Source organism: Diceros bicornis, chromosome 34, assembly GCF_020826845.1.
Source record: "Diceros bicornis minor isolate mBicDic1 chromosome 34, mDicBic1.mat.cur, whole genome shotgun sequence".
Lineage (NCBI taxonomy): Eukaryota > Metazoa > Chordata > Mammalia > Perissodactyla > Rhinocerotidae > Diceros > Diceros bicornis.
The window spans coordinates 34,141,780-34,154,463 of NC_080773.1; the positions used below are offsets into that span (position 1 = coordinate 34,141,780).

General features: G+C 40.9%; 1 protein-coding gene across 1 annotated transcript in view; it reads left to right on the forward strand.

Moving 5' to 3' along the window:
* The window catches only part of NLRP8 (NLR family pyrin domain containing 8), a gene marked incomplete at its 5' end in the record, with an annotated part of 37,850 nt that overhangs the window by 717 nt on the left and 24,449 nt on the right, over nucleotides 1-12,684 (forward strand). The window contains 2 exons of the mRNA XM_058530787.1: nucleotides 8,490-8,564; nucleotides 11,078-12,674. Of these exons, the coding sequence (XP_058386770.1) occupies nucleotides 8,490-8,564; nucleotides 11,078-12,674 (1,672 nt within the window). The remainder of the gene's footprint in view (nucleotides 1-8,489; nucleotides 8,565-11,077; nucleotides 12,675-12,684) is intronic.

Sequence of the window (12,684 nt, forward strand, 5' to 3'; positions counted from 1 at the left end):
ATGTGGCGTGAGATGTTAACACACCTGTCCCAATAGCTAATATTACAAGTAGTGAATGTCGGTAAGGACAGAGAAGATATGAACAATGCAGTTCACAAACATAAACAGCAGGTGATCGAGTCTCTCACCTTCTCTTGGGCCACTGTCATCCCAGTACCTCGTTCAGCACGTAGCGTGTCATAGGTGCTCAAATAGTGAATGAATAGAGAATAACTGGTTGTGAAGTGGGACCTGCTTTTGATAAGGTGCCCCAGGTAGTCCTCTTTGATGAAGTGACACTAAGGTTGGAATCTAACAAATGAGGAGACAGCCAGTCATGTGAGAAGGAAGGAGCAAGAATGGAAAAGAGCATCAGAGACCCAGGGAGACCTTATGCAGGAGGGCTCAGAGGTGGGGAAAATCTTGAAGTGTTAGAGATTGACTAGAACCTAATGAGAAATGGGATAGAGTATACTATATATATATATATCATGTTTATGTATATGTGCATATTTATTTATATGTATCTATATATAGTCGAGCTTCCTTATTAGGGGATTCTGTATTTACGAATCCACCTACTCACTAAAATGTATTTGTAACCCAAAGTCAATACTCATGGTGCTTTCACAGTCATTCACAGACATGCACAGAACGTCAAAAAATTTGAACCTGCAAGTTCCCAGCTGAGATTGAACAAGGCAACACTCTGCCTTCTTGCCTCAGTTCTTATCCTGTAAAGAAGTGCCCTTTCCACTTTATTTAATGCCACATTTTTGCGTTTTTTGTGCTTTTTGTTGGTGACATCGCTGTTTAACATGATCCCCAAGTGAAGTGGTGAAGTTCTGTCTAGTATCCTAAACACAAGAAGGCTGTGATGATAAACCAATGTTACTGCAATAAACAAAAAATTTAAAATAAAAAAAATAAAAATTACTTCACATAAAAAAAAAAGAAGGCTGTGATGTGCGTTACAGAGAAAATACGTGTATTGGGTAAGCTTCGTTCAGGCATGAGTTACAGTACTGTTGGCCGTGAGGTCAATGTTAATGAACCGACCATATATATTGAGTAAAATGTCCTTAAACAAAAACGCACATAAAACAAAGTTATGTATTGAAGAATCCATGAAAATGTTGTAACCAGAGGCTACAGGAGACTAATCCTGTATTCACCTGGGAGCAGTGTTTCAGTATTGGCTAATTTAGAGTTCACAGAAGAGGGAAGTCAAGATGGCAGCGTAGGCAGACTCTGAACTCACCTCCTCCCGCGGACACAGCCAATTTACAACTACTTGTGGAAAAATTACCCCTGAGACAGAACTCAAAACTGGATAAGAGGAACTCCTGCAACAACGGACAATTCTAACTGAGGTAGAAGAGGCTGAAACTCCCTTCTGGAGAGAAAAACGCTGCCTTCACAAGCTGCCAGCATCACGGCCGCCCGGGAGCAGCCCACAGGTACGCAGCCCTTCCTGGAGGTGCGGGGCGCTGAGCCGGGGGGCGCCCCAACTGTGGGCATTTTGTGGACCCAGCACAATCGAGATGAGTGGCATAATATCTGACTTTGCCTGCTACTAAAACACTGGGGAGTACCCCCAGAAAAGCTGGTTCACAAAGAAATTAAAACTGGCTCTTAAATGGCCCAAGTGCAAACTCACCTGTTTCAGAAAACAACCTAAAATCACCAGAAAGAAAGGGGTACAGTGCTTTGGTGAAAAGAGACTCACCTGATAGGCCCTGAGTGCATCTCGGTAAGAGGTGAGGCCTCTCCAGGGACTGGGACATTGGCGGTGGCCGTTGTTGTGGCCTGGTGTGGGCGTGCTGACACAGATGCCATTGGAGCTATCCCTGAGGCCTGCTAGCCCAGGGTCTACCCCACCTGCTAGAGCACCGATTTAATCCAGCTCAGCCAGGGCAGGCAGCCCACCCTAGAGACTGGCCCCACCCAACAACATGTCCTTAGGCAACTTGTGGGCCTGCATAGATTGGTGACTGGATTCTCTGCAGCCTGGCAACTGAGCCAACTTCAGTGGGGCAGGGCATGTACAAGGAGCGGGTGGAGAGTGTGGGGCGGTGGTGGAGTGTGTGGGGCTCCCGCCGTGGAGAGACTGGGTCCGCTTCGGGAGCTCCGGGCGCACACATGGGGCAGGACTGTGTTGACTGTGGGTGTGGACCTGTGGGCAGCAGGGCTTATCAGCTGCAGAAGACTTGTGCTTCTCAAAGACCCACATAGGGGGTTTGCCCCACCTTCCAAAGCCTGAAACAATTGGGTGCTCCCGTGCCTGAAGCCAGCCCCACACAGCTGCAATCCTCAGAGAGCTGACAAGCGACCTAAAGGCTGGAGGCTTATAGCAATTGTAAGGCCCTGAGCCTAACAACCTGCCACGCTGGGGGCCTACTCACTTAAAAGAAATACTGCAACACAAATGTGGTATTAGAACTTGCAGCCAACTGTGCTGGGGCTCCCCACATCTGATAAAGAGACTGAAGGGCCCACAGCAACTACAAGCAGCTGAGCATTATAACAGCTGGCCAGGAGCATAACTCGGCCTCCCTGGGCACCTACAGGGAGAGCAAACAGGCCACAACAGAAGGACACACGTAGCCCATATAGGGGTCACCCCTGGAACATTGAGAACTGAGGGAAGCACACTGCAGGCCTCCTAAGCCATCACTTACATAAGGTCACCTATCCAAGAGCAGGAGACGTAGCTGACCTACCTAATACGTAGACACAAGCACAGGGAAAGAGGCAAAAGGAGGAGGCAAAGGAATATATTTCAAGTAAGGGAACAGGACAAAACTCCAGAAAAGGAACTAAGTGAAACAGAAATGAGCAACCTACCCAACAGAGAGTTCAAACAAAGAGTGTTAAGGATGCTCACTGATCTGGGGAGAAGAATAGATGAACTCAGTGAGAATGTCAACAAAGAAATGGAAGATAGAAAAAAGAACCAATCAGAAATGAAGAATACAATACTGGAAATGAAAAATTCACTAGAGGGACTCAAAAGCAGAGTAGAGGATACAGAAGAACGGACCTGTGAGCTGGACGAAAGGCTAGAAGAAATTACCCCAGCTGAACAGGTAAAAGAGAAAAGAATTAAAAAGAATGAGGACAGTCTAAGGAACCTCTGGGACAACATCAAGCGCACTAACATCTGCATTACAGGTGTCCCGGAAGGAGAAGAGTGAGACAAAGGGGCAGAGAATCTATTTCAAGAAATAATAGATGAAAACTTCCCTAACCTAAGGAAGGAAACAGACATCCAGGTACAGGAAGCACAGAGAACCCCAAACAAGATAAACCCAAAGAGGCCCACACCAAGACACATCATAATCAAAATGTCCAGAATTAAAGATAAAGAGAGAATCCTAAAAGCCGCAAGAGAGAGTCAAGTTACATACAAAGGAAACCCCATAAGGCTATCAGCTGACTTCTCAGCAGAAACCTTACAGGCTAGAAGAGAGTGGCATGATATATTTAAAGTGCTAAAAGGAAAAAACTTACAGCCAAGAATACTCTACCCAGCAAGGTTATCATTCAAAATGGAAGGAGACATCAAAAATTTCCCAAACAAGCAAAAATTAAAGGATTTTGTCACCAAGAAACCAGTGCTACAAGAAATGTTAAAGGGACTGATTTAAGGGGAAAAGAGAAGACCACAAATAGGAAAAATTATCTATTTCCATGATAAAAGGGTAATGGATACAAATGCACAAAAAAGAGGTTAGATATGATATCAAAAACATAAAAGGAGGGAGGAGGGGAGTTAAAGAGTAGAGCTTTCAGACAGAGGTCAAACTAAAGAGACCATCAATTCTGTATAGAAGAAGAAAGGAACAGAGAAGGACTACCAAAACACTGAGAAAAAAAAGTTAAAAAATGGCAGTAAGTACATACTTATCAATAGCTACTTTAAACGTCAATGGACTAAATGCTCCAATTAAAAGGCATAGGGTGGCTGATTGGATAAAACAACAAGACCCATATATATGCTGCATACAAGAGACACACTTCAGACCTAAAGACACTCAAACTGAAAGTGAAGGGATGGAAAAAGATACTCCATGCAAATGGCAATGAAAAGAAAGCTGGGGTAGCAGTACTCATATCAGACAAAATAGACTTTAAAACAAAAACTGTAAAAAGAGACAAAGAAGGGCATTACATAATGATCAAGGGAACAATCCAACAAGAGGATATAACACTTGTAAATATCTACGCACCCAATGTAGATGCACCTAAATATATAAAGCAATTATTAACAGACATAAAAACAGAAATAGACAGTAACACAATAATAGTAGGGGACTTTAACACTCACTTACACCAACGGATAGATCATCCAAACAGAAGATCAATAAGGAAACATCGGCCTTAAATGACACACTAGAACAGATGGACCTAGTAGATACATACAGAGCATTCCATCCAAAAGCCGAAGAATACACATTCTTTTCAAATGCACATGGAACATTCTCCAGAATTGATCACATATTAGGCCACAAAACAAGTCTCCATAAATTTAAGAAGACAGAAATAATACCAAACATCTTTTCTGACCATAACAGTATGAAACTAGAAATCAACTATAGGAAGAAAATCAGAAAAGCCACAAATACGTGGAGATTAAACAAAATGCTACTGCACAATGACTGGGTCAATGAAGAAATCAAAGAAGAAATCAAAAAATACCTAGAGACAAATGAAAATAAAACATGCCAGAATTTATGGGATACAGCAAAAGCGGTCCTAAGAGGGAAGTTTATAGCAATACAGGCCTATCTCAACAAACAAGAAAAATCTCAAATAAACAATCTAACAATGCACCTAAAGGAATTGGAAAAAGAAGAACAAATAAAGCCCAAAATCAGTAGAAGAAGGGAAATAATAAAAATCAGAGCAGAAATAAATGAAATAGAGACCAAAAAACAATAGAAAAAATTAATAAAACCAAGAGCTGGTTCTTTGAAAAGATAAACAAAATTGACAAACCTTTAGCTAGATTCACCAAGAAAAAAAGAGAGAAGGCACAAATAAGTAAAATCAGAAATGAAAGAGGAGAAATTACAACAGACACCTCAGAAATACAAAAAATTATAAGAGAATACTATGAAAAGCTATATGCCAACCAATTCGACAATCTGGAAGAAATAGATAAATTCTTAGAATCATACAACCTTCCAAAACTGGATCAAGAAGAAATAGAGAATTTGAATAGACCAATCACCAGTAAGGAGATCAAAACAGTAATCAAAACCCCCCCCAAAAATAAAAGTCCAGGACCAGACGGCTTCCCTGGTGAATTCTACCAAACATTCAAAGAAGACTTAATATCTATCCTTCTCAAACTCTTCCAAAAAATTGAGGAGGAGGGAAGCTCCCTAACTCATTCTATGAAGCCGACATTACCCTGATACCAAAACCAGACAAGGACAGCACAAAAAAAGAAAATTACAGGCCAATATCACTGATGAACATCAATGCAAAAATCCTCAACAAAATACTAGCAAATTGCATACAACAATACGTTAAAAAGATTATACACCATGATCAAGTGGGATTTATTCCAGGTATGCAGGGATGGTTTAACATTCGCAAATCAACCAACGTGATACACCACATTAATAAAATGAAGAATAAAAATCACATGATCATCTCAATAGATGCAGAGAAAGCATTTGACAAGATACAGCATCCATTTATGATAAAAACTCTGAATAAAATGGGTATAGAAGGAAAGTACCTCAACATAATAAAGACCATATATGACAAACCCACAGCTAATATCATCCTCAATGGTGAAAAACTGAAAGCTATCGCTCTAAGAACAGGAACCAGACAAGGATGCCCACTGTCACCACTCCTGTTTAACATAGGACTGGAAGTCCTAGCCAGAGCAATCAGGCAAGAGAAAGAAAGAAAAAGGATCCAAATTGGAAAGGAAGAAGTGAAACTGTCACTATTTGCATATGACATGATTTTATACATGGAAAACCCTAAAGAATCCACCAGAAAACTTTGAGAAGTAATAAACGAATATGGTAAAGTTGCAGGATACAAAATCAACATACAAAAATCAGTTGCATTTCTATACACTAACAACGAAGTAGCAGAAAGAGAAATTAAGAATACCATCCCATTTACAATTGCAACAAAAAGAATAAAATACCTAGGAATAAACTTAACCAAAGAGGTGAAAGAGCTGTACACAGAAAACTATAAAATATTGCTGAAAGAAATTGAAGAAGACGCAAAGAAATGGAAAGATATTCCATGCTCTTGGATTGGAAGAATTAACATAGTTAAGATGTCCATACTTCCTAAAGCCATCTATAGATTCAATGCAATCCCTATCAAAGTTCCAACAACATTTTTCACAGAAATAGAACAAAGAATCCTAAAACTATATGGAACAACAAAAGACCCCGAATAGCTAAAGGAATCCTGAGAAAAAAGAACAAAGCTGGAAGTATCACACTCCCTGATTTCAAAATATACTACAAAGCTATAGTAACCAAAACAGCATGGTACTGGCACAAAAACAGACACACAGATCAATGGAATAGAATTGAAAGCCCAGAAATAAACCCACACATCTATGGACAGCTAATCCTTGACAAAGGAGCCAAGAACATACAATGGAGAAAAGAAAGTCTCTTCAACAAACGGTGTTGGGAAAACTGGATAGCCACATGCAAAAAAATGAAAGTAGACCCTTACCTTACACCATACACAAATATTAACTCAAAATGGATTAAAGACTTGAATGTAAGACCTGAAACTATGAAACTTCTAGAAGAAAACATAGGCAGTACGCTCTTCGACATCAGTCTTAGCAACATATTTTCAAGCACCACGTCTGACCGGGCAAGAGAAACAATAGAAAAAATAAACAAATGGGACTACATCAAACTAAAAAGCTTCTGCACAGCAAAGGAAACCATCAACAAAACGAAAAGACAACCTAACAATTGGGAGGAGACATTTGCTAACCATACATCTGATAAGGGCTTAATCTCCAAAATATATAAAGAACTCATGCATCTCAACAACAAAAAAACTAACAACCCAATTAAAAAATGGGCAAAAGACCTGAACAGACATTTCTCCAAAGAAGATATACAGATGGCCAACAGACACATGAAAAGATGTTCAAAATCATTAACTATCAGGGAAATGCAAATCAAAACTACAATGAGATATCACCTCACACCCATCAGAATGGCTATAATTAACAAGACAGGAAACAACATGTGCTGGAGAGGATGTGGAGAGAAGGGAACTCTCATACACTGCTGGTGGGAGTGCAAACTGGTGCAGCCACTATGGAAAACAGTATGGGGATTCCTCAAAAAATCGAGGATAGAACTACCATATGACCCAGCTATTCCACTGCTGGGTATTTATCCAAAGATCCTGAAAACACCAATGCATAAAGATACATGCACCCCTGTGTTCATTGCAACGTTATTCACAATAGCCAAGACTTGGAAGCAACCTAAGTGCCCATCAAGGGACGAATGGATAAGAAGCTGTGGTATATATACACAATGGAATACTACTCAGCCATAAGAAATGATGAAATCCAGCCATTTGTGACAACATGGATGGACATTGAGGGTATTATGCAAAGTGAAATAAGTCAGAGGGAGAAGGTCAAATACCATATGATTTCCTTCATTAAGTAGTAGATAATAACAACAATAAACAAACACATAGAGACAGAGATTGGATTGGTGGTTACCAGAGGGGAAGGGGGGAGGGGGGATGGCGAAAGGGATAATTCGGCACATGTGTGTGGTGATGGGTTGTAATTAGTATTTGGGTGGTGAACATGATGTAATCTATGCAGAAATAGAAGTATAATGATGTACACCTGAAATTTTTACAATGTTATAAACCAATGTTACTGCAATAAACAAAAAATTAAAAAAAAAAAACATAAAACAAAAGTCAAGGCCATAAAAAAAAAGACTTCACAGTAATTTTATAGAATATAACTACCATGAATTATGAGAATCAATGACTATATGTGTGTGTATAGACATATACTATATATACACTATGTATTTATACAAATATAAATACACACATTCATACAAACATAGATATACACACGCATATATGGATACACATATATACATATACATGCATACACATATATGTGCACAAACATACATATTAAAATGCATGTATTTTACATATACATATGTATGTGTTTATATATATTTCTCCCTCAGTGTTTGGCTGGGCTATGAATTTATATGTTATTGAACACCGTCCTCAGTACATTGTAACACATCACCATTTTCTCATTTCCTAACATTGTGATGGGAGGCCTACATAATTTTTTTCTCCCTGAACTAAGGTGGTGAGAGAATGAGATCCTTAAACGGTGTGGTCACTACTATCCTGAAAGGGCCCATTGCCCCCATGTTGGTCTCCCTGTTCCATCAATCTTATCCTTCCAATGGGACTGTGTCCTTTCTTCTCTGTTCCAGACATTCTACCTAACTTGGAACCAGAGGACTTGAACCCAAGAGAAGTACAAATGAGTTTGGAGGAGGAAGAATCTGGTACGTGCCAGCATTGTGACAGACCCTGGAAGAAAATGGGCTATGGGTTGGGATGAGAAGCTGGATTCCTAGGACAAGGCAGAGGGTAAATTAGTATGTCTAGGGTCTCTTCTATGAATCAGAACTTAAGCAAAAAGGGTAGTTGTGGACTTGCCTACCTCGAAAGTCCAGCCGCCAACCCAGCTAGATGCAGGGGCTCAAACTACACCATTGAGACATTGTTTCTCTCCTTCTCCTAGCTCCTTCTTCTTCTGTTGGATTCAGTCTCCTCCGCACAGTGGCCATCTTTGCCACCAGCTGCCCTGAGCATACATTGTACCTGCTTAGTGACACCAGTAGAAAAAATAGTGCTTATTTTCTCATTTTTCCAGCACAAGTCCTAGAACCGACTCCATTGAATGAACTGAGGTCATAAGCTCATCAATGAAAGAAATGATGAAATGCTCTGGTTGGTTGAGACTGGCCCATGGACTTTGAGAAAGCTTGGTGGTAGGGCCAGCTGTAGTCCAATTTAACAGACCGAGAGTGGGAAGGGGCGTACCTCCAAAGAAAAACTGAGGTGCTGTCACCGGAATAGGAATGGTTGGTAGGCAGGTGGATACAGCAGATATCTTGATCTATCCCTCCTTCCCCACTCCCACTACCCTGGGCCATAAAAAGCAGGATTCTAGAAAGAACCCAAATTATGTGCCTGCAAATCGGGCTCACACTTGTGTAAAGAGATGATGTCAGAAGGAAAGGAGGGCCAAAAAAATAAAACCATTTTAATCTGTCATGAAAACACAGTGAGTGGAATGTGGTATCATCTGTTTTAGCCTTAGCATAGTTAGATTTCACTCCCTCAACAAATCCTGGAGAGCTGATAATTTTAACACTGTTGGCTGAGCCAGAGTCGTAATCCCTACCTCAATTTTAGAGGTGGGAAGATGAAGGCTTAGAGATTCTGTGACTTGCTGAAGGTCACAAAGCTAATAAGTCAGGAGATTTCAGAATTCCAGTAAGCTTCCTCCCACCTGTCAGTCGGGGATGCAGTTGGAACCAGACATCATTCCTCATTCATGATGTTTCCAGTTGAGGGGAGGGGAGAAGGAGAAAGAGAAGCCCAAGTTGTGACAGAGCCTGTTAACTCCCTATGCCACATCTAGTTCTACAACTCTTGTGTGCTAACAGAATCCAACCTTATTTAGGGGTAAAATGTGTGCAGCTCTAAGTGAAATACATTTTTCCCAGTTTCCCTTGAAGTTGGGGTTAATAATGTGACAGCTCTGGGCCATGAGACAGAAGCAGAAGTCTCCTGAGTGCCCCAGTTTGTGCTGATACAAGCAGACTGATCTGACAACAGGCCTCTTCTCCCCATTATTCCTGCTTTGAATACAAATAACATAGATAATGCTGCAGCTGCAATCTCCCACTCATGAGGCAATAAATATGGAGAAAAGGCTAAAGAATTGTAGTTCTATTGTTCCATACAAATTTTAGGATTCTTTGTTCTATTTCTGTGAAGAATGTCATTGGGATTCTGATTGGGCTTGTACTGAATCTGTAGATTGCTTTAGGTAATATGGACATTTTATCTATGTTTATTCTTCCAATCCACGAGCATGGAATATCTTTCATTTCTTTATGTCTTCTTTGATTTCTTTCAATAACGTCTTATAGTTTTCAGTGTATAGGTCTTTCACCTCCTTGGTTAAATTTATTCCTAGACAAATTTTTTTTGCGATTGTAAAACGGGGTTGTATTCTTGAGTTCTCTTTCTGCTAGTTCATTATTAGTGTATAGAAATGCAACTGATTTTTGTAAGTTTTTTACCCTGTAACTTTGCTATAGTTGTTGATTATTTCTAATAGTTTTCTGGTGGATTCTTTAAGATTTTCTATATATAGGATCATGTCATCCACAAACAGTGAGAGTTTCACTTCTTCCTTTCCATTTTGGATAGTTTTTATTTCTTTTTCTTGCCTAATTGCTCTGGCCAAAACCTCTAGTACTATGTTGAATAGGAGTGGCAAGAGTGGGCACCCTTGTTTTGTTCCTGTTCTCAGAGAGGTGGCTTTCAAGTTTTTACTGTTAAGTATGATGTTGGCTGATGGATAAAAATTAGACTATTGGTGGTGTGCATGATGCAGTCTATACAGAAACTGATAATAATGTATACCTGAAATTACACAATGTTATAAACCATTATGACCTCAATAAAATAATTGAAAAAAAAAAGAATTGTGGTTCTAGTTGGCTCTGAAGATTCAGAGCCACCAACCAATTTCAACAGCTTTACACACACCCCCATTGGTTATGTAAAAAGCCAACCTTGTTTTGTTGAAGCCACTTCAAGTTGAGTTTCAGTTACTTGCAGTTTCTTAATTGATGCAATGCAGTTGGGAAAAGTGCATGATTTGTGCGAGTGTATCATGGGACTTGATGTAGACATCAAGGCTAGTTTTCCTGTTGTTGGTTAGTTCTCACAAACAACTCTGATGCTGTACCGTCTCTCTCCCATCTCGCTAATCCAGATAAGATATGGGAGTACAAACTGCGTGTGATTGATGAGTATTCTACCATATGGAACAAGACCACTTCGCCTGGGAATCAGGACTTTTTTTACCAAGACATACACAAACATGAGATGTTCTTACCATATCTGTTTCTTCCCACAAGACCTCAAGGTAGACAGCCCAAGACTGTGGTCCTACAGGGAGTCGCTGGAGTTGGAAAAACAACCCTGGCCAAAAAGGTGATGTTGGAGTGGGCAGAGAACAAATTCTACCCCCACAAGCGCTGGTATGCTTTCTACATTCACTGCCGGGAAGTGGACCAGGTGGATCAGCAGAGCTTCTCTGAGCTGATAGCACATAAGTGGCCTGGGTCTCAGGCTCTTGTGTCTAAGATTGTGTCCAAACCAGACCAACTTCTACTCCTCCTTGATGGCTTTGAGGAACTAACATCGACCCTCATAGATAAACCAGCTGACCTGAGTGAAGATTGGAGCCAGAAGTTGCCTGGGTCGGTCCTTCTGACCAGTTTGCTCACCAAAAGAATGCTTCCTGGGGCCACACTACTGATTATTCTGAGGTTCACCTCTTGGGGGAAACTTAAGCCCTTTCTGAAATGTCCCTCTCTTATAACCCTTACAGGGTTTGGTTCAGCTGAAAGAACCAAGTATCTCAGGGCATATTTCGGAAACAAGAGGGAGGCTGATGAAGCCTTGAGTTTTGTCCTGAGAAACACAATTCTCTTCTCCATGTGCCAAGTCCCTGCAGTTTGCTGGATGGTGTGTTCTTGTCTGAAACAGCAGATGGAGAGAGGAGCAAATCTCACACAGGCATTTCCAAACGCCACAGCTATATTCGTCCAGTATCTTTCCAGCTTGTTTCCAACCAAGACTGGAAACCTTCCCAGTAAGACTCACCAAGAGCAGCTGAAAGGTCTGTGTTACTTGGCTGCAGAGGGCATGTGGAAGAGGAGATGGGTGTTTGACAAGAAAGACCTTGAGCGGGCCAAGCTGGATGAGACTGCCATTGCTACTTTTCTTAGCATGAATATTTTTCAAAGGGTTGTAGGGGTTGATGACCGTTACACCTTCACCCTCTTGACCTTCCAGGAATTTTTTGCTGCCTTGTTGTACATTCTCTGCTTCCCACAAAGACTCAGAAATTTCCGGGCGTTGGACCGTTTTCACATCATACGCCTGATAGCATATCCCGGAAGAAAGAAAAACTACCTCGCGCAGATGGGGCTTTTCTTATTTGGTCTTTTAAATGAAACGTGTGCTTGCGCCGTGGAGCGGTCTTTTGGATGCAAGCTGTCCTTGGGTAATAAAAGGAAATTGCTGAAAGTTGCAGCCCTGTCAGGTGAATTTGCCCCACCTACCCCGCACCACGGGGTTCCACAATTATTCTACTATCTGCATGAAATCCAGGAGGAGGCATTTGTGAGTCAGATCCTAAATGATTGTCACAAAGCTGCTTTGATCATTAGCAAGAATAAAGACATGCAAGTGTCTGCTTTTTGCCTTAAGCACTGTCAACATTTGCGAGAGATAGAACTGACTGTTACCCTGACCATCACCAAAGCATGCAGACTTGGGCTGGATTCCGTCTCCTTCACTGAGTGAGTGCTC